Below are 24,018 nucleotides of genomic sequence, written 5' to 3'. Positions count from 1 at the left end.
CTAAATTATTTCAACTCACGTCACTTTTGTTCAGATTTGACAGCCAGGTAAAATGAAAATAAAATAGCGTATTATAAGATAAATTTTAACACCGTTAGAAGCTTTGTCTAAACATGTTGCACGAAAACTGGAGCAGACAGATGCGGTCTCTATTGTTAACGCTCCGGGCAAATCGTTTTGCGGCTTTTGCTTGCACAAAAAGGACACACGAACAAGTTGTCCGTGTGTCTTTTTGTAGATTGAAACATCAGCCAGGTAAAAGATTAGCGTATTTAGATCAATTTTAACACCGTTAGAAGCTTTGTCTAAAAATGTTGCACGAAAATTTTAACTAGATCAGACAGATGCGGCCTCTATTGTAAACGCTCCGCGCAAATCGTGTTACGGCTTTTTCTTGCACAAAATGACACACGAACAAGTTGCCCGTGTGTCTTTTTGTAAATTGAAACATTAGCCAGGTAAAAGATTAGCGTATTTAGATCAATTTTAAGGCCGTTAGAAGCTTTGTCTAAAAATGTTGGACGAAAATTTGAACTAGATCAGACAGATGCGGCCTATATTGTAAACGCTCCGCGCAAATCGTGTTGCGGCTTTTGCTTGCACAAAAAGACACACGAACAAGTTGCTCTTGTATCTTTAGGTAAATTGAAACATTGTTAACTTTTCCTCATACTCATTTTTTTTAAATATCTAGGCAATTTGAAATTCTAGCGGGCAATTAGTGAACTATCATGGTATCTACATGTTGGAATATTCATGTGCTAGTGCGAGTTGATTTGAAACGTGATCGTGAACCCCGTTGCACGCATGCTTCCAAATGGGCATACATTCCATATATTAAAGCTGGCAAAAATGTTGATTTTTTTAGAGATCTCTAATAAGACGCATTATGCTTGTCACGCAATATAGCATAGACGTGCCTTTTTGCAAAGACAATTTCATTAATCATGTTCCAAAGCTTTCCCGCAATCAACAAGTCGTTCGGCACAGACACTAACAATCAACTCTAATGTTGTATGATATTTCTAAAAATAGCCCGATATGAGAAAGTCACGCCGTCGAGTCGGCGTGTTGCGAGTATCACTCCGTGTTTTGACATGTCCGGCGAGCTCGGTAGCCTATATGACTGAAAAAGTTTGTCAAAATTAAAGGCAGTTCTTAAAAATAGAAACTTGTTTTCGATAGGGCTTAAGGTCGGCAACTAGTTTAAACTGTTGCGATTTGGTAGTTCGCAGCATCTTGCGAAATGGCACAAATCGCATTGATCATTTCATAGCGAGTATAGAAGAATTCAAACATCACAGGTATACTTTTGTAGGTCCTATGGTTCTTGAGTTATGTTGTAAAGAGGCCTCAAAAACAACACTTTTGTAAAACTCATTAACAACAATAAATCAAGCAATTTTTCAAAGTATATGATATGCAGAATGAAGTTTTGCAAAACATCAAAGTGTTATTTTTCAAAAGTATATTGATTTAGATAATGAAGATCAGACACACTACGATGCAATGTATATCTCACCTCGTTTTCAAGCAATTTCATTATCAGGTGTACATGGTGTGTAGCAGGGGCGTAGCTAACTTTCTTGGTCAGTGGGGCAAAATAAACAGTGGAATAACAAGGGGGCGCGTGCTCTGGGCACCACCTAAGGGGGTGCTGAATTGACCAAGTCATTCTGTGCCCCTCCAAGCAATGAAAGTCAAAATTTTCGCACATATTCAGCACAAATAGCTATTTGAAAGATCGATTTAAGACCGAATAGCTTCATTATAACCAAAATTAGTGGTATTTTAATGAGCGCCATTCACTAGAGCCTTCGATACTAAGAAGCGAACATTATCCAGCAGTTTGCTGTTATGTATCAGAGCCTTGGGCAAATCACCAGGATTATAAACACGGGTCGATGACACAACCATAAACAATTTATAGTGTTAAGTAAGCACATAACGACCCACTCATCAAATGTTCAAGTGGTCATTAAACAAGCATGTCTCGGGTCGTTGTCTGCGGTCAATTTTTAAGTGGGATTGTCAATTCAAGCATGGTCGTAAAACAGCTTTGATCGATTTTTGTTCAACGATGGTATTCAGCGAAGCCTTTCGAGAGTTTCCTACAGGATTTGATCGGTTTGGGCTTAGTAAAAAGCCGGGTACTCCTTCGCTAGAATGCGCTAGTTGGCTGAGCTGAGTTCAGTGAACCATTTTGGCTGTCCTCCCTTAGCCGAAAGGATGGAGTTAAGGTTTAGGGCATTATGTTAGGATAGGGTTTTAGCATAGGTTAGGTATAGACCACTTGGCATGTGACGTCATTGCCCGGCAGTATGCGCGCGCATTATGGCAATTTCCATTGTTCTTTGCCCTGCAGTGTGCGTACGCATCTTAGTCTGCTAAGGGCACGTGCATTTTAAATCGCCCGCCACATTTCATATAGTACAGGAAAGCCATTGAACAGTGTAGCGGCTCGTTCGAGCATATCGATAGACGAGTCCCTCGCCTTTGTTGATAAACAGTGATGCCAAGTGGTCTATAGTATTGGGAATAAAGTTTGGTTAGTGTTCGGATTAGAGTTGTGGTATAGGTTTAATTGGGTTATGGTTATAAGGTTAAAGGTTATAGTTAGGTTAGGATTAGAGCTTAGGTTATAGGTTAGGGTGAAGTTTAGAGTTAGAATAATAGCTAGGGTTTAAAACTAAGATATTGTGTTTTCGGATATTGTGTTTTATGACCTTTCGGACTGTCGACCAGTAATCATGTAATGGCAGCAGAAAAACGTGATAATTTTCGAAATTTTTTCTCACTGATGACAATATTTTATATACAAGTATCATGGGTGATAACATAATATAGCTATTATCAGCCGCAAATCATTTATACATAAAGAATAAAGGTATTGTTTAATACCGCTGGAGTGCATCTATCGTCTCATATAAGACGGGCGACATCATTATTTTAAGTAAAACAATGAGGCGAAGCTGAGTTTACGCCAGAAATAATGATGTCGCGTGTTATATGAAACGATAGATGCACGACAGCGGCTAAAAACAATACCTTTGTTCTAATTCTTAAACACTACAATTCAAATAAATATATTAATCATGAATATGCCAAATTTTAATCAAATTAAACCCTACATTTTACAAGGAATTACCTAGGGCTAAAAATCGATCAGTCCTGTTGTTGCTATGCGTTCTCGTGCTCGCTATTGGTTCAAATAGCGCGTACGAGTATCGCATCGATGATCGACACGCATACGCTAAAGTGTGTGATATCGTGTTATATCAGACGGTACTAAAAGATGCAAGAACATTCTCAAATGCTTAAGAATTAGCCTTACAATAATATTGTTTAAAGTTAAATAAAGGATTTCATTTACAGCGATTTTGAAATATTCCATGAACTAGGCCACCCCTACCCCAACAAAAAATAATGTATTAGAATTACCCTTTATGACTGAAAGCCTCCGTAGCCTACTTAGTATAGCGTGCCGTTGAAATGCACACCGCATGCAACATAATAGGCTAGGTCCAATGTTAATTAAATACACGCCTTTCAAATTTGACACTCTCTTTTGCAATTGGAGATAAATTATCATCAGGATCATGTCAAATCTACAAATATTTTTACTAACACTTAGTAGTTTCTACAAGTTATGATACAATACGAGTTTAATAGGTCGGGTTTTGATGTCAAGAGCTTTTAGGAGTTTGTGATGACACTGTTTTGTCACCTCTAGAAGTGAAGACCTACATTTATGTTAGTCAATGGTAAACAAGACTATATATAGCGCAGGGAACTCGGCCGGAAACTAGCTTCGTGTACATGGTGTATAGGCTGTATCACACCTAAACTTAACTTTGACATTGTTCAACAAGCCTTTGTCTGAAGAACTACAGACCAAACGGTGAGCATACAGGCATAGTAAATTTTTGAGTAAAGTTTTGATATATTTTCTCCAAATATCAAGCGCAATCATAAGCATCATTGAACCAATACTAGGTTTGTTTGTACTCATTTTAATGCATTGTTCATGTTGATTCCAAATATGATCATGAAAATGTAGAATTCTGAAATATTTGAATTTTTGAAAATTTGGAACTTGGTAAATTCTTAGAAATGCAATTTTGTACGAATTATTTCAAGCATGAGACTTTTGGATAAAGTTTATACATAGTTCATGGTTTCTGCAGCATGCACCAATATTCACAACGCAAAGGGTTATGTTAAGAAATACCGTGGGCCAGAACGATCTCATCTGCCGATGGCGTAGTTCAATAACCTCCATTGTACGAGCATAGCTCAAAAGTTGACCTTAACTTGTGGAGTACGGGTTTTTGTACCCAACATACTTAAAAGTTCATTTGTACATGTGGAAGCCTATTGGAGTTCAAGAACAGTGTACATAAAGATGCGAGTGTATAAGATCTAGATGATAGGCTTTATAAATCTGACAAAGGGGAATGAAAATACACTTTCTGTTTAGTAAGTGTGCCGTCCCAGGGATCGGGTAAATGTGTTCATATGGGATTTAAGACCATGATTGGAGTACAAATTAGAGGAGTGTTTGGAGCGTCATCTATTTACTGTTCTAAATAAGATCTGACAGGTTCCAATACCCTGCACTCCAAAGTAACAATGTAGTATCTACAAACATGTTATAAAACAGATACTGCCTTCTTACTTTGGAAAGAGGTGTTCTTGAATCAGTTCACTGTAAAGTCAAAATACTGTATCTACATTTAACCTCCTCCACTCGGGTGTCGATTGCAGACGACAGATTCCAAATTTTTAAAAATATTCAAAAATTTCAGAAATTAATTCATTTTCTTGACCACATTTGGAATCAGCATGTAAAATGCATTAAAATGAGTACAAACAAACCTAGTATTGGCTCAATTGTTCTCTAGTTAGCTCTTGATATTATGAGAAAATATCTCAAAACATGGTCTTTTTAAAATGTTGAAGCCCATGGCTAGCCCGTAGAGCGGTGAATAACACAGCAGATAGGCCCCTATTGTACACTAGGTAGATAGTTTGAATCATTCTGCCTCTACAGGTAAAAGACAATAATATGCTACATATAGCACTTTAAGCAGAGCGGGTGTAGCAGCTTACTTTGTTTGTTTTTGTTTGGAGGATAGCAGAACTCATATGAACTAACTAAATTTAAGAACTGTTAGCTTTAAGGGGGTACTACACCCCTGGCCAATTTTTTGCCTATTTTTACATTTTTCTCAAAAATTATAGCGCATTGGTGACAGGTAAGATATGCATATTATAGGGGCAAAGACTACAACTACTGCACTGAAAATTCAGCAACTCAAGGCAAGTAGTTATTGATTTAATCATCAAATATTGGTTTTCCCTCATTTTTGACTGTAACTCCACAACTGTTGTCTGTGCTGAAATAAAATTTCCAGTGCAGTAGTTGTAGTCCTTGCCCAGTCCTTGCCCCTATAATATACATATCTTACTTGTCACGCATGTGCTATAATTTTTGAGAAAAATGCAAAAATAGGCACACAATTGGGCAGGGGTGTAGTACCCCCTTAAGGTAGAAATATCGGCTAAGGTGACAGGCAAAGATTGGTTAAAAATTATACAGGATTTTTAGATTGGTGAGACGCAATGGGGATCTTGCACCAGAATATATCAAATGTCTCCTCCAACCATTATAACCCTCCTCGTATGCTCCGTTCCAGTGACAAATCGCTTCTCTGCGAACCCCGTTCAAAACATTCATGGGGGGACAGGGCTTTTTCAATTGCTTCACCACGTTTCTGGAATACTCTGCCAACCCACATTAAACTAAGTACATCTTTAACACAGTTTAAAAGTTCTTTAAAAACTCATTTAATGAAAGAAGCATTTTACTGATGTGCATCACCATATTTTGTTCACCTATTGATTGTTATTCATGTGTAGATTAAGTTGTAATGTAAATTAATTTTTACTATGTAGTTTAAGTTAATCTCTGTACGCACCTTGAGCGCCATTGATTTGGTGGAGATGTGCGCATTAGAAATTCACATTATTATTATTATTATTATTATTATTATTATTATTATTATTATTATTATTATTATTATTATTATTATTATTATTATTATTATTATTATTATTATTCGTAGGAGAGCTAGAATCGTACAATCGCTATTAATGTGCAAAATATGTGTAGCAATGCGTTCAATCCCAGTTCAAAATTCCCAATTGATATCAAACCAGTTTAACTGGAACTTTGACCTGGGATATAATAAAGACCATTGAAAGTCTGATAATTAAGCAACATGAATCTTTTATTCTTTTTATAACTTTCCTTTGTTTAACATATCCACTTTTATTTCTATAAGTTTTTTCTCTCATTTAGAAATCGGTTGGCCATTCGTGGTGGAAACTTTGACCTCACCACCATTGAGCATGTCTATCCGACAGCAGTCATATTTTGTACTGTCACAGCACCCCCACCCACCCCCAAACACACATATGACCCATCAACAAAAAACATCCAAGGCCGCAGAGCCGGCAGGCCTGAGGCTGGCGACTCCTATGCGACGACTAAACACTCCTAGTGAGTTACAAAGCAAGGGTGACGGGCTGCCTCTAACAGTAACCTTATTGTAAATTACAGAATGTATAAACATTATTGATAAATTGATTAAATCAGGTAGAAGTAATAATTAGTTACCAGACGACAAACATATATATAAGGTAACCAAAAAAAGGAAGTTAAACACAATTCATACTTGTAAAATGCAATGATTTTTATTGAACGACATGATTTTAATTGCTTTATAATAATTGCACATTCTACCGGAGATGCCGGAGGCAAATCAAATTGACTCAATATATATATGTGATAAGTTCAGATTCAAAAGGCGATATTTTGCCAAAGGCTGCCATATGTATCATTGTATATTCATTATTTTGTCAAAAGCTAATAATAAGTAGCATGAATTTGGGAATAGCCCAATATAATGTGTGCAAATTACCAAATGTTCACAGGGCAGTTATTGCACTTATCCACTTGTAACACTGAACAGTCGAAATGTGGTATATCAACTCAAAAACGAAGTGTGTACAAAATATAAAATAACACTACAAATTACAATAATCCTCTCTATCGTGTCTGTAGATAAGAGGGGGGTAAAATCGGAACAGTAGTGTAGGGGCGAAAGAGGCAGCTGCCCCTCCTGTGAAAAGTCTTGCCCCTTGCCCCATATGGGATGCTGGCCTGATATTTCAAATTGTTTTTCATGGGTAGAGGACAAACTTTACAAAATAATGCAAACGAATCGAAAAAAATGCAATGTTGACAGTAGATCGTTTAAGAGTGTACAACATTAGAGAATGAATTTGGAGAAAACCTTCTGATTACAAACACTCGCTGAGCAGCAAGACCTTCCCTCTAAGCTTTTAATCCGATAAGCTGATTATCTATTTGTTTTCATGAATTAGAAGACATTCTTTGATGTATTGCTGAGCTCAATCATCTGAAATTACTGGAGCGTGAGCCACCCAGGCTGGTGGCTCAGCATAGTTTTTTATTAACAGAAGGTTTTCTCAAAATTCGTTTCCTAATGAATCTGTATTCAGTTGAACATCACATTTTAAATTTACAAATGACAATATTTGAAGTATAAAATGAAGGATTCTGATAAAAATGAATAATTTTTCACGATTTACCGGCTACATTGTAAGTCATCAGAAAGATTTTTAAATATCTTTGCTTACGACTTCTAACTGAATTGATGCATATGGCGTGAAAGGTAACAAATATATCATTGGTCAGGGACTATCGCTCATTGCTAGTGCGACTGAATCACGAACTAACTATAAATATTATTACATTGCAGTATACTTACTTTATTGAATACACCAGAGGCACATTACAGAGCAAATAAATATGAAGTCGTATTTTATTAGCATCATCAAGTATTTATTATCATTTTATATTGATTGCTGTATAAATAGTATTACACAAAATGTATTAAATTTGCAAGGTAAATAGGAATTACCCTTGAATGACAATCGCTTAGCACACATTTTCCATTGTAAGGCATAGTGAATACCGTAGTTAACTTGAGTTTTGGAAAATGACTTTATGAAGACATTAATATTGAAATATAATATTAAAAATAATACGTAATTTGGTCCTTCTGAATATGGTAAAATATCTCGAAGTCATAAATGAACTAAAGCTCAAACGTTTGTCATGTTTGTTGCTGTTGTTTTGTTTGGGTTAAATATATTATTCAGTTCTTAATAAAATAGCATTTAGCGACGTATCCCAGCAAACACAACACGTTTTCGACATCATTCCCAAAAGGTTATAAAAGGTTGTCAGAAAACGCTTAAATGTCGGGTTATATAAAGGGTATATTAAGGGTATAAAACGTTTTCATAACATTAAAAATCATTTTCTGATAATCTACTGCTCAAAAAATAAAAATGTTTTACAGAAAACGTTTAAATGTCGGGTTATATAAAGGGCATAAAAACGTTTTAATAACATTCCAAAAACATTTTTGAAAACTTGATACGAAACATTCTAAACAGAATGTTATTTTGGGGTTGAAAAATATTTTGCGAAAAATGTTTGCCCAAAATATTTGCAATAACGTTTTAAAAACGTTTTCATGACCTTTATATAACCCGACATTTAAATGTTATTAAAACGTTTTGAAAGAAATATTTTAAGAACATTTCTGTGCTTGCAGGGTGCAAATATTTTAACATAATGTTATTTAAGTGTTGTCAAAATATATGGCAAAAAATAGTTTACAATAACATTTTTAAAAACATTTTTTAAATATTGTTGTAGTGTGTTTTTATACAAAACGTTTTAAAACGTTTTCATGACCTTTATATAACCCGACATTTTAATGTTATTAAAACGTTTTTATCTAAACCAAAAGCAAAAATATAACTTATTAAAAACGTTTTTAAAACGTTTTTGTGTTTGCTGGGATATCATTGTGTATGCCTCGATTGATCAACACGTGTGTTTTGATGTACAAAATATGTAACATCTAACATGTCTAAATGGAACAATGGAACATTGAGGGCGCTGTTTATTTAAAGATCGTTTGCATATACATAAGATAATACTAGTAATTAAGTGTGATCTTGACCCTGGAGTTATGTCAACATTTGGTCCTCATGACTGCTAAATTATTGGTCTAAAGTGTATAAAAGTATACATATTTAGAATGGGTAAAACTTGATAAATTTATCTGCGAAGTCAAATTATGGCCAAAATGCTCATTTGTGGAGAAAATCCAAACAAAAACGGGTTTTTTGGCCGAAACATTTTCGGACCGCATAACAAAAACAATTCTTGGGTCCAAAAATATTTTATATTAATTCGATTATAATATCTAGGACTTTTTTGTTGTTGCAATTAATAAAAAAAAAATACATGAAGTAAAAAGAAGTCCATGTATTATTAAAGTATGACTCAAATGCACTTATAATGTTTTACCCAGTGTTCCAACAGTAGATGACCCCGGGATGAGTATGAGCCCGGGATATGAAGGGGCATTTTGTGTCAAGTGGGAACCTCAGACAGACCCTTGAAGTTGAGAGTTATAGTTTATTTAGGTAATCATTTCCATGGGCTATGAACCCGGGATGTGAAGGGGCATTTTGTGTCAAGTAGGTACCTCAGACAGAACAGAAATGTGAGAGTTACAAAATAATGGATGTAAAACTCCGGGGGGGGGGTTCTTCGAAAAAATTTGTACGGGGGTGTGCCACGCAGACTTTCGGATGGTGACTTTCTCTATACCTACTTTTTGCTGTTTTTGCTACCCATCAGTATACCAATTTTCAAGAAAAAGCACCCAAAAAGCACCCAAATTTGCCATAATTGGGCGCTTTAATGGCATTTTTGCCCAAATGCGCCCAATTGGGCGCATTGGTATCCACTGAAAACCCACCCATCGATATACCAAAATCGCTGAAAAGGTACCCCAAAACCGTGGCACATCCCCGTATAGCTTCAACCAGGAAGAACCCCCGGGGGTAAAACTGCTTCAAGTAGGATTTTCTTACCCTTCTCATGCCTTCATTTGATTTTACAGAAAGAAAATAGTAATCATGGTAGTCATTTTTATAGTCTGAATGCTAATACAAATGTTAAGGGGTATGTTAGTAGTTTATATAAAGTGTTGTCAGGAGCAAGCAATAATTGGTCCCTTGTGTGCGTCATTGTCTGTGTTTATATAGAGTATCCCGATAAAATAAACTATAACTCTCACATCGTTTTTATTTTTATGAAAGTATAAAATAATTATGCCTAATTTTGATTTGATTGATTTGATTTATTGATAATCAAGCAAACATACAAAAAGCAAGCAGACAAGGCAACACATAGAGGTCCCTGGCAGATTCCCTAATAGCGATCTACTTTAAAATGGGTCTCCAACATCCCGTTGACGAAAAAAGAAATATTTAAAATAATCCAAAAAGACAAATACACAACAATTAACGATAAAAGTGCATACATCTTTTTTCGTCAAATTATGTAAAATTAGTGGGTTTTTTTACTACAATGTACAGATTTTGAATGAAAAATTTTGACAAAAAAAAAATCACGACGTTTTCACAAAATGTTTACAGAAAAAACATTTTCAAGCTTTCGGTGATATTTTAGGGCTATCATAGCCCAAAGAAAAAAAATCCCGACCGACCGACCATACTTGAAAAGTCCATCCGCACATAAGACGGGTTTTTTACGTCGCCTAAAACAGAAAACAAACTAAAAACAATTTAACTGGGGACATCATTTGGTTAGGTGGACCATAACCTTAGGAATTAGACAAGAAGGGAATTATAGAAATCATCAGTCCGGCTGTGACGGAAATGGCGGGAATCTACTGCTGCCTGGATAGAGAAAATAGTATTCAGCTTCATTTGTAAACAACTTTTAACCAGGGTCTTACTGACAAGTACTGATAGGTTTGATTGCAAGCTTTACTTACCATAGCGTCCTTCACAGTCGATTTATGTTGTTCTGTTATTGTTCAATTGGTGATAAAGTTACAGAGGATATCGATGACGTTGGTCAAAATTAACTGGCCAATCAAAATCAAGTGTCAACTAGATCTTACTAATGTCCATACTAATTCACGAATGACCTACATGCTGTATGTGGGCCCGAGCTATACCAACCAAAGGGGGTGTTGTATAATATTATACCAATCCGCTATGCTGTTCTACAGTAAGCCAAAATATTAAGGTACCATGTTTACCTTTGTGAATCCTAAACAAAGACAGATATGTCATAATTGCAACCAGCAGTCTTCGTCTTTTAGCTCGAATCGTTCAAGAAATAAAGGCACGACATCCAAAAACTCAAGGAAGATGCCAATTTAAAAAATGCAGTTTGGTCCATTGCAAGCCCTATTGATTTGTACACAAAGCGTTCTCGAACAAGAAAACTAATGTCGTGCTTCCATTGATTAGCACAATAAAACTAGCGTCGTGCTTTCATTGATTAGAACACAAAATTGCAACTTTTGATTTCGTTTATTTCTTAGGTTTTAGATCACCGTTTCTTTAATTCTCAACCAATATCAACAAATGAGGTCTTAAATCATGGCTAAAGAGTACAGGTAATGGCTGCTTGTTGTAATTTTGACATATTTGCCTTGGTTTAGGATATACAGGGGCGAACATAACTGGTACCTTAATTCTTTGGCTTACTGTATAATTATTTGGTTACCATCCCCTTAAATGCCGTTCTACTCGTATTTGGTACCAATGGATAGCTATGGGTCTTCTGATCCTGGCTGCGATGGAAGTTATTAATAACTTATTATTGTATGTATATAGAGAGTGCGCTTCTAGCTTGCCAATCACTGATTGTTGCTGAATGGTTTACTATGGTGTGTTTTTGGCAGTGGTTAGTAATTTCCTGTACTAAGGCTTGAGAGTCTATGATATAAATCACTGCGCTTTTTTCCTTTACCCAGTGATACCAAAATAAGCATCAAACATTGTCAATTATATGGCGCTATAATTAATGTCATATAATGTCATGTAATGACATAATAAACACGAAACAAAGGTCAAACATCGTAGCAATTAATCATACAAAAGGGTATTTTTGGTTCACATTAAGGAAAAATAGAAATCACTAATCAAATATAAATATAAATTTTGAGGAACAAAATTGCAGACTTAGAAATCCAAATCCTCGAAGTTTGATCAGTAACCCTATGGGTAATGTGGTAGGCCAAAAACTACTTCGCTATAAAAATGAGCTCAAGGAATAAACAAAAACTGTTGTTAGGCATTACAAAAGATTTCAACTGAGCCAATGTTTTAGATGATCACTGTATCTCGCACTAATATTGTGGTACGATTAGAGCGACAAATTAACCAATTATAATAGAGCTCAGTCGTCACCATTACTCCATGTTGTAAAATACGACGCATTTCATTGGTAGAGAGTACCATCAGTGACAGTAAATCGCCCGATCACTGTTCGCTGGTGATTCAATTATTATATAAACGTGTACCCTTAATATAAATTCGCATATATGTATTTGCTGCTTGTAAAGAGGTGAACAACCCACGTGTTTTAGTTGTTAGCGTCAACATTGTAACATTAAACCTGAATGTTTGAACACGCTTTTCAAATAATGACACAAAAAGTGCCATTATAAGGTATCAACATCCTACACTTTTCAACGTTGTACTTTTTCTGCCCTTGTCATTTATAGATACGCCGTGTGTGTATGCAAACCAGCAAGTTATCAGCACGGCGAAAAGTGTACCTGAGATTCTGTCGAGACCAACTACAATACTCATAGCAGCATGTTTACAACCGAATTTACGGAGTATTCTTTGTATTCAGAGGGACATTATTCAAGTTCAATTGAAGAAGCAGTGAATTTAACCATGGCTTCGCCATCTTCGTTCCTGGATATGATCAACATCACCGATGATCCTCTCGCGTCTGATTCCAACCCCGATGGTGGTGGTGGTGGTGGTGGTGCACCAACTTGGTACAGGACTATTTTACTATGTGGATACTTGCTAATCATCATCGTCGGTTTACCAGCGAATGCATTGGTCTTGGGAATCACTGTATGTAACTCCTCGAATATGGCTCAGAATACTATCAGCACTTATATTGCCAATTTGGCTTCAGCAGATCTGCTTTACATCTTCGGGGCGATTTTTTGGGCATGGGCAAATTACGATCGGGAATGGAAGTAAGTTAAAACTTTAATTGTTGCTTGTTACTAAAACAAAGAACTAAAACGTAAACACAATTTTATTAAATGATGTTTGTGGGAGGGGGCTTCAGCGAACTGACATATAAAAATTGTGAGTGTAAAAAAATTTCAACTAAAGTCCCAAGGTTAAAAAATAATCCAGTGTTCTGTAATATAAATCTTGTATTGATATATATTTGTGTAATAAAAATATGCAAAGATAAAAAAAAAATTCCCAAGGCAACTCTCTCACTGTATAATATTACATAATGACGAATAAGGCGGCCTATATGCTTTTAAAAGACAATGTGAGGCACAATATATATGGGCTCGAGCAAACATCATTTAATCACAATTTGCATCGTTTCTTTCCGATCCAGCATATCGTTATGAACACGGCAGAGTGCCGAATACGCAAAATTGCTGTTCTGAGTAAACGGTGTTTGAAAATCTTGGTACCATTCCATTGGTCCTTCTAAAAATTTAGAACATTCGTGAGCACTCATTTGAAATGTATATTATAGAAGTGAATGTACACGAAATATTTGCAATACTTGCATGTTCTGAAACAATCGATATATCCCTCAAAACGCGTTTTAATAGCTATTCGGCTTTATGCTGTATCCAAAATGTCTCTACCACTCTACCACTGCAAACGCCACGTATTAAACACATAATGTTATATGAATCTGTAATTTCTCTACTTAAGTAGAGAAATTAGCTACATGGGGCTTCAACTTTGTCAATGCTACTATTTTTCTCGTTGTTTTTTCTGCCAACTTTTTAATCTTATAACTTTTTTTAATCTGATGACTTAGCCATCTTTTTTTGGAAATTTCTGCACAATTTCATTTTGTTTACACATTCGATTTAATCACTGAATTAAGCTTGAATATTGCAGTATATATAGTTATCACGGGGACTTCAGTTGAGGTTGCGGGAATGCTGGGGTACCAAGTGTGAACTCAAGTAGTACAGTGGTTAAAACTCTGGACCGGTAATCCATCAGCTACCGGGTTCAATCCCAGTTTAGTCCTAATTTTTTTTTCTCTCAAAATTTTCACGTGTCAGTTTGCTCTAGCCCGAAAAGTGTCATTTAATCACAATTTCTCGGGCATTATTTCCGATCCTCGCTTATTGTAATTATGTCCCTCATTGTCTTACACCCTGCTAGGGTGAATCATTATAGGCCGCTTCCTTCTTCATAATTACAAATTTGTTATCGTCAAACGATTTGTAGGAGGTTTATAATTCTCTTATTGCAAAAACGCTTTCAATGTCTAAAAGGTATCCATTCATTGTTCGGCCGTACATCTTTGTAAGGGACCGTTCACACACACTTGTAAAGGGGGGCTGATGCAAAGGGGGACAATGGACATTTTTTTTTTTTTTAGTTTACACTATTTTCAATGGGGTTGACGTTCATTTTCCGTGGCCAAAAAAAAAAAAGGGGGGGCTGAAAATAACTTTAGGTCAGAAGGGGGGGGCATGAAAAAAATAAGTGAATTTTTATTTTTGCATCAGGTCCTCTCTGTTACAAGTGTTACGGTTCCTAAATAGTTTCATTCACACAGAAGTGCCAATCCATCATGACAAGAGGCCTGATATTCCGCCTATATAGTTTTCAGCAGAGAACTTCAGCGGTCTGCCATTTGGTGCAGTTTATGGCATATACGGCAGTTAGGTTCTGATTGGCTAATTGATTCATGTCATCATCACATCGGCACCTTATTCGCTGGTCAAGCTGTGTAGCTACGCGTGACCTACAACCATGGCCAAAATGTGTTGGGACACTTATGGAAAACGTACACTATATTATGGCTGTATTTCCGTTATTTTTAACGTGATAAAGTGGGGGTTTCTTCAGTGTCAAGCCTAAACCCTTTTCTAACACCCCAACCCTCCCCCTTCCCCACCAATCAATGTTGGGTGCCACTAGGCGCGCGTGACCAAAAACGTTGGATTCAACATTGACCGGGGGAGTGGGGGCTTATTTACATAACCCTATCAAAACCGTCCCAACATTTATGGCCAGCATTGTCTGAAAGGTATAAAATAACCAAATTTTAAGATGTGTTTTTGCCCATATCTCTTCAACCATAGCTTGGATTTTCGTCAAATTTTACATGAAAAGGCAGAAACTATTTATCTTGTCACTCATATGAAAATATTGGATTTTTCATCACGTGATATAAGGGTACGGTCACTTTTTATACCCAATATCATGTATTTTACAGTGCGTGTTGTGCATTTTTAGCCTATGCGAACTACGTATTTCGCTTAAAATGGCGTTGTATTTTGAAAGAGTACGGATTTAGTCGCCTGAAATACATGATATTTGTTGACAGGAATTGATTGAAGTATTTTAAAAATTGACTTTGGAAAAAAAACTTAAATTTAATAAAAATAATGATTTTAGTAAAAATAACAAACTTTAATACTTTGCATCAAAACTGTGGTATTTGTAACGTATCATTCGTGTAAATATAATATAGTTGGCAGGAATATGCTTAAATTACATTTATGACTGGAATTTATTAAAGTGCTTTCATAGAAACTTACTTTTGAAAAGTAACATAGCACATCAAAACATAATTATTATAATTATTATACATAAATCCTAAATCAGAATTTGATCTTCAGAAGATAGTAAACATCATTTGGCTATTCATTTGCATACCCTATCATGCCTATGTGATTCGTGAATTTTAAACGTATGGCCGTCCTGTAGTGTGTATGTGGCTTGGGCAGGGCGGTGTTTGTTTGTTTGTGTGTGTGTGTGTGGGGGGGTGGATGTGTGTGGTGTATATGGGAGGGTGTTTTGTGGTGCTCGTGTAGGGAGTAGTGTCATTTTGCATTTTAGATGAAAAAAAAAAAGAGTTTGGCAACAGTTGGTCTGCAAAGTTATTTGGTAGAAAATTGTCATGAAATAATCATAACAATTAACAAATAGGAAAAAAAACACGGGGCGGAGTCGAACCTGCGCCGTCAACGGCGCGCTAACCAATTGAGCTATTTAAGACCAGTGGTTTTCGTTTGGTTTTGTCCATTGACAAGTGTCATTATTAATCACGTTATTTGAATTGACAATATTGTGCTAAAAATTGAATTTCTGAAATGATCATATCGGTAATCCATATTGATGTGAAAATATTGTGTCGATTTGTAGAACATAAAGCCATAAATTCACGGTATACCACCGTATTCTTAGAATAAAAGAGATGGACTGTGATCAGACTTTATAGCAATGGTTTATCGATGGGTTAGCATTCATTTGTGTATGGATTACCGTTGGAATACCGTCAACAATATGCGCATCCTACAATTCAAAGTCCATAAAATGTATTTAAATAATTTCATGATTAGTTTTACTTTTGGAACGAGACTCAAAGAAGGACTTGCTTGAGTGATTGTGGAGGAATTCTTTTATGATGCGTTAACTGGCATACGGATGTGTTTTGTAAATAATAGTATTAAATTAAGCCCAGGCCTATGCAATATGTATAATATGTACGATGATGATAATGATGTACTCTGTTACTATAATTAGGGATAACCATCAAAATTTCATGTTGCCCTATTGCTACAAAAGATTGTTTTCTGGATAGAACTCATCAACAGAAGTATTTTGGTGGTTAAATGGTCAAAATCGGACAAAAACTTTTCGAATTATGAATTTTCAAAGTTTCCCATTCTGACCGGTCATTGGAACGAAATAAAATGACAAGGTCCAAAATAGCAATTGGGAGCAAAATTGGCATAAGCATATATTTACCTTTATATATTTCTTTATTTTAACATATATGCAAACATGAAACAAGCATATTGTGAAAGTATCAAAGGGTTTCTTGTGAAATGGCACTTTACTAGTCAATGGCATAAATTATTTTTTCAAACTGAGGCATTGAAATCATGCATTTAGAGAACATTTGCCAAAAATCATCCAAGATGGCCGATAGGGCACAAAATCAAAATTGCACTAAGTCCAGGTGAACTTTTTTTTTTCACAACCAAAAATTTCAATGTTATTGGGTTTAATATGACCAATTAGTAGGTGTATGCAAACAAAATCTTCAGTGTCATTGAAGGTCATTGACTCATTCACAACAATAGAGGTTAAATCCACTTCACTCATCATGCTCATGTGTGACTTCTAACAAAAGGTGCTGGTTCCCATAGTATTCTTCATTCAAACCAATTCAATGCATGACCTCGAGTCACCTGCATGACTTTCGCGGGCTATTTTGAAACAGTTATGTCTGCACATTCAGGTACTTCTTTTGAAAGTTCTAAACAAGGTATAGCCAGCAGCAAGTTGTAGATGGTATAGGCCTAAATATAAGAAAATGTTTAGGGTTGAAATCAGGTGAAAAATACATCGAATAAGCACGAAACTTCACATTTATGTTCAGATTCGAAAGGAGTATGGAAATTCTAAAGGGAAGCTGGTGATTTAATTTGTAACTCGAGATCTACTTGTTCAATTTTTTTTCCTTTTTACAGAGGGTATGATAGAGGTATTACTGGCAACTCTGCCAAATTACAGCTCAGTAAACTACGTTTTTCACCTGAAATTATTGACATGAATATTTTGTGCCATTCTTGAGCAGTGCTGAACTCAGCCACTGGCAATTAAACAAACTGTGGCGATGGACCAATTTTGACTCGCACTTACAGAAAAATGAAATAAGTTGTGTTGCTGTAATTTGCAAGATAGTTACAAAATATAATTGGCATTCACTTCCCCAATTGTTACAGAAAAATATTGAAAAATAAAAGAATGAGATCAATTTAGAAATGTCTGTGCAAGCAGTGCACAGTTGAGCTCCCTGCATGTCTATGGGAGCGTTCTAATCAAGTTGATGGTTCATTGGTCATCCCTACTATAATTGAGGTAGACCGCGTTCTTTTAAATTAAAACAAAGTCTGCACGGGTTCCATTCTTTGTTTGTTTTCTAATCAAGAGATGTTGTGTTTACTTTTATTTTCTTCTATGGAGTAAATACAAGATACTTTAGGTGAAAACAATAATTTACACATTTCAAACTCACTTTTTGACAGTTACAGTGATGATAAGTGAACTTAAAAAGGGCCAAAAATATGGTTTTCTGATTTTTTTAAGTGACCAGTCCCTAAATTTCAAATTTTTTGTAGTAAAGCACAATGATAAAAACATTTACGGTTCCAAATTTGGCGTCAATATCTTTGTTACTTTTGGAGTTATAAGCAAAAAACTGAAATTAGATGATTTTTTTTTTCAACTTTTCAAATACAACCATGGCCAAAATGTGTTGGGACACTTATGGAAAACGTACACTATATTATGGCTGTATTTCCGTTATTTTTAACGTGATAAAGTGGGGTTTCTTCAGTGTCAAGCCTAAACCCTTTTCTAACACCCCAACCCTCCCCTTCCCCACCAATCAATGTTGGGTGCCACTAGGCGCGCGTGACCAAAAACGTTGGATTCAACATTGACAGGGGGAGTGGGGGCTTATTTACATAACCCTATCAAAACCGTCCCAACATTTATGGCCAGCATTGTCTGAAAGGTATAAAAACCAAATTTTAAGATGTGTTTTTGCCCATATCTCTTCAACCATAGCTTGATTTTCGTCAAATTTTACATGAAAAGGCAGAAACTATTTATCTTGTCACCATATGAAAATATTGGATTTTTCATCACGTGATATAAGGGTACGGTCACTTTTTATACCCAATATCATGTATTTTACAGTGCGTGTTGTGCATTTTTAGCCTATGCGAACTACGTATTTCGCTTAAAATGGCGTTGTATTTTGAAAGAGTACGGATTTAGTCGCCTGAAATACATGATATTTGTTGACAGGAATTGATTGAAGTATTTTAAAAATTGACTTTGGAAAAAAAAACTTAAATTTAATAAAAATAATGATTTTTAGTAAAATAACAAACTTTAATACTTTGCATCAAAACTGTGGTATTTGTAACGTATCATTCGTGTAAATATAATATAGTTGGCAGGAATATGCTTAAATTACATTTATGACTGGAATTTATTAAAGTGCTTTCATAGAAACTTACTTTTGAAAAGTAACATAGCACATCAAAACATAATTATTATAATTATTATACATAAATCCTAAATCAGAATTTGATCTTCAGAAGATAGTAAACATCATTTGGCTATTCATTTGCATACCCTATCATGCCTATGTGATTCGTGAATTTTAAACGTATGGCCGTCCTGTAGTGTGTATGTGGCTTGGGCGGGGCGGTGTTTGTTTGTTTGTGTGTGTGTGTGTGGGGGGGTGGATGTGTGTGGTGTATATGGGAGGGTGTTTTGTGGTGCTCGTGTAGGGAGTAGTGTCATTTTGCATTTTAGATGAAAAAAAAAAAAAGAGTTTGGCAACAGTTGGTCTGCAAAGTTATTTGGTAGAAAATTGTCATGAAATAATCATAACAATTAACAAATAGGAAAAAAAACACGGGCGGAGTCGAACCTGCAGCCGTCAACGGCGCGCTAACCAATTGAGCTATTTAAGACCAGTGGTTTTCGTTTGGTTTTGTCCATTGACAAGTGTCATTATTAATCACGTTATTTGAATTGACAATATTGTGCTAAAAATTGAATTTCTGAAATGATCATATCGGTAATCCATATTGATGTGAAAATATTGTGTCGATTTGTAGAACATAAAGCCATAAATTCACGGTATACCACCGTATTCTTAGAATAAAAGAGATGGACTGTGATCAGACTTTATAGCAATGGTTTATCGATGGGTTAGCATTCATTTGTGTATGGATTACCGTTGGAATACCGTCAACAATATGCGCATCCTACAATTCAAAGTCCATAAAATGTATTTAAATAATTTCATGATTAGTTTTACTTTTGGAACGAGACTCAAAGAAGGACTTGCTTGAGTGATTGTGGAGGAATTCTTTTATGATGCGTTAACTGGCATACGGATGTGTTTTGTAAATAATAGTATTAAATTAAGCCCAGGCCTATGCAATATGTATAATATGTACGATGATGATAATGATGTACTCTGTTACTATAATTAGGGATAACCATCAAAATTTCATGTTGCCCCTATTGCTACAAAAGATTGTTTTCTGGATAGAACTCATCAACAGAAGTATTTTGGTGGTTAAATGGTCAAAATCGGACAAAAACTTTTCGAATTATGAATTTTCAAAGTTTCCCATTCTGACCGGTCATTGGAACGAAATAAAATGACAAGGTCCAAAAATAGCAATTGGGAGCAAAATTGGCATAAGCATATATTTACCTTTATATATTTCTTTATTTTAACATATATGCAAACATGAAACAAGCATATTGTGAAAGTATCAAAGGGTTTCTTGTGAAATGGCACTTTACTAGTCAATGGCATAAATTATTTTTTCAAACTGAGGCATTGAAATCATGCATTTAGAGAACATTTGCCAAAAATCATCCAAGATGGCCGATAGGGCACAAAATCAAAATTGCACTAAGTCCAGGTGAACTTTTTTTTTTTTTTTTTTAAAAATTTCAATGTTATTGGGTTTAATATGACCAATTAGTAGGTGTATGCAAACAAAATCTTCAGTGTCATTGAAGGTCATTGACTCATTCACAACAATAGAGGTTAAATCCACTTCACTCATCATGCTCATGTGTGACTTCTAACAAAAGGTGCTGGTTCCCATAGTATTCTTCATTCAAACCAATTCAATGCATGACCTCGAGTCACCTGCATGACTTTCGCGGGCTATTTTGAAACAGTTATGTCTGCACATTCAGGTACTTCTTTTGAAAGTTCTAAACAAGGTATAGCCAGCAGCAAGTTGTAGATGGTATAGGCCTAAATATAAGAAAATGTTTAGGGTTGAAATCAGGTGAAAAATACATCGAATAAGCACGAAACTTCACATTTATGTTCAGATTCGAAAGGAGTATGGAAATTCTAAAGGGAAGCTGGTGATTTAATTTGTAACTCGAGATCTACTTGTTCAATTTTTTTTCCTTTTTACAGAGGGTATGATAGAGGTATTACTGGCAACTCTGCCAAATTACAGCTCAGTAAACTACGTTTTTCACCTGAAATTATTGACATGAATATTTTGTGCCATTCTTGAGCAGTGCTGAACTCAGCCACTGGCAATTAAACAAACTGTGGCGATGGACCAATTTTGACTCGCACTTACAGAAAAATGAAATAAGTTGTGTTGCTGTAATTTGCAAGATAGTTACAAAATATAATTGGCATTCACTTCCCAAAATGTAAAAAAAAAATATTGAAAAATAAAAGAATGAGATCAATTTAGAAATGTCTGTGCAAGCAGTGCACAGTTGAGCTCCCTGCATGTCTATGGGAGCGTTCTAATCAAGTTGATGGTTCATTGGTCATCCCTACTATAATTGAGGTAGACCGCGTTCTTTTAAATTAAAAACAAAGTCTGCACGGGTTCCATTCTTTGTTTGTTTTCTAATCAAGAGATGTTGTGTTTACTTTTATTTTCTTCTATGGAGTAAATACAAGATACTTTAGGTGAAAACAATAATTTACACATTTCAAACTCACTTTTGACAGTTACAGTGATGATAAGTGAACTTAAAAAGGGCCAAAAATATGGTTTTCTGATTTTTTTAAGTGACCAGTCCCTAAATTTCAAATTTTTTTGTAGTAAAGCACAATGATAAAAACATTTACGGTTCCAAATTTGGCGTCAATATCTTTGTTACTTTTGGAGTTATAAGCAAAAACTGAAATTAGATGATTTTTTTTTCAACTTTTCAAATACAACCATGGCCAAAATGTGTTGGGACACTTATGGAAAACGTACACTATATTATGGCTGTATTTCCGTTATTTTTAACGTGATAAAGTGGGGGTTTCTTCAGTGTCAAGCCTAAACCCTTTTCTAACACCCCAACCCTCCCCTTCCCCACCAATCAATGTTGGGTGCCACTAGGCGCGTGACCAAAAACGTTGGATTCAACATTGACCGGGGAGTGGGGGCTTATTTACATAACCCTATCAAAACCGTCCCAACATTTATGGCCAGCATTGTCTGAAAGGTATAAAAAACCAAATTTTAAGATGTGTTTTTGCCCATATCTCTTCAACCATAGCTTGGATTTTCGTCAAATTTTACATGAAAAGGCAGAAACTATTTATCTTGTCACTCATATGAAAATATTGGATTTTTCATCACGTGATATAAGGGTACGGTCACTTTTTATACCCAATATCATGTATTTTACAGTGCGTGTTGTGCATTTTTAGCCTATGCGAACTACGTATTTCGCTTAAAATGGCGTTGTATTTTGAAAGAGTACGGATTTAGTCGCCTGAAATACATGATATTTGTTGACAGGAATTGATTGAAGTATTTTAAAAATTGACTTTGGAAAAAAAAACTTAAATTTAATAAAAAATAATGATTTTTAGTAAAAATAACAAACTTTAATACTTTGCATCAAAACTGTGGTATTTGTAACGTATCATTCGTGTAAATATAATATAGTTGGCAGGAATATGCTTAAATTACATTTATGACTGGAATTTATTAAAGTGCTTTCATAGAAACTTACTTTTGAAAAGTAACATAGCACATCAAAACATAATTATTATAATTATTATACATAAATCCTAAATCAGAATTTGATCTTCAGAAGATAGTAAACATCATTTGGCTATTCATTTGCATACCCTATCATGCCTATGTGATTCGTGAATTTTAAACGTATGGCCGTCCTGTAGTGTGTATGTGGCTTGGGCGGGGCGGTGTTTGTTTGTTTGTGTGTGTGTGTGTGGGGGGGTGGATGTGTGTGGTGTATATGGGAGGGTGTTTTGTGGTGCTCGTGTAGGGAGTAGTGTCATTTTGCATTTTAGATGAAAAAAAAAAAGAGTTTGGCAACAGTTGGTCTGCAAAGTTATTTGGTAGAAAATTGTCATGAAATAATCATAACAATTAACAAATAGGAAAAAAAAACACGGGGCGGAGTCGAACCTGCGCCGTCAACGGCGCGCTAACCAATTGAGCTATTTAAGACCAGTGGTTTTCGTTTGGTTTTGTCCATTGACAAGTGTCATTATTAATCACGTTATTTGAATTGACAATATTGTGCTAAAATTGAATTTCTGAAATGATCATATCGGTAATCCATATTGATGTGAAAATATTGTGTCGATTTGTAGAACATAAAGCCATAAATTCACGGTATACCACCGTATTCTTAGAATAAAAGAGATGGACTGTGATCAGACTTTATAGCAATGGTTTATCGATGGGTTAGCATTCATTTGTGTATGGATTACCGTTGGAATACCGTCAACAATATGCGCATCCTACAATTCAAAGTCCATAAAATGTATTTAAATAATTTCATGATTAGTTTTACTTTTGGAACGAGACTCAAAGAAGGACTTGCTTGAGTGATTGTGGAGGAATTCTTTTATGATGCGTTAACTGGCATACGGATGTGTTTTGTAAATAATAGTATTAAATTAAGCCCAGGCCTATGCAATATGTATAATATGTACGATGATGATAATGATGTACTCTGTTACTATAATTAGGATAACCATCAAAATTTCATGTTGCCCCTATTGCTACAAAAGATTGTTTTCTGGATAGAACTCATCAACAGAAGTATTTTGGTGGTTAAATGGTCAAAATCGGACAAAAACTTTTCGAATTATGAATTTTCAAAGTTTCCCATTCTGACCGGTCATTGGAACGAAATAAAATGACAAGGTCCAAAAATAGCAATTGGGAGCAAAATTGGCATAAGCATATATTTACCTTTATATAT

The 24,018-nt window shown here is 35.3% G+C and overlaps 1 protein-coding gene across 2 annotated transcripts in view; it reads left to right on the top strand.

The window, feature by feature from the left end:
* The window catches only part of LOC140168494 (urotensin-2 receptor-like), a 224,817-nt gene that overhangs the window by 181,233 nt on the left and 19,566 nt on the right, over positions 1-24,018 (top strand). For both annotated transcript variants that reach the window (XM_072191894.1, XM_072191895.1), the window contains exon 3: positions 12,726-13,220. In XM_072191894.1, the coding sequence (XP_072047995.1) occupies positions 12,820-13,220 (401 nt within the window). In that variant the 5' untranslated portion in view covers positions 12,726-12,819. The remainder of the gene's footprint in view (positions 1-12,725; positions 13,221-24,018) is intronic.

Source organism: Amphiura filiformis, chromosome 13, assembly GCF_039555335.1.
Source record: "Amphiura filiformis chromosome 13, Afil_fr2py, whole genome shotgun sequence".
Lineage (NCBI taxonomy): Eukaryota > Metazoa > Echinodermata > Ophiuroidea > Amphilepidida > Amphiuridae > Amphiura > Amphiura filiformis.
The sequence above is the reverse complement of the archived record's forward strand: the minus strand, read 5'-3'. Positions and strand labels throughout refer to the sequence as shown.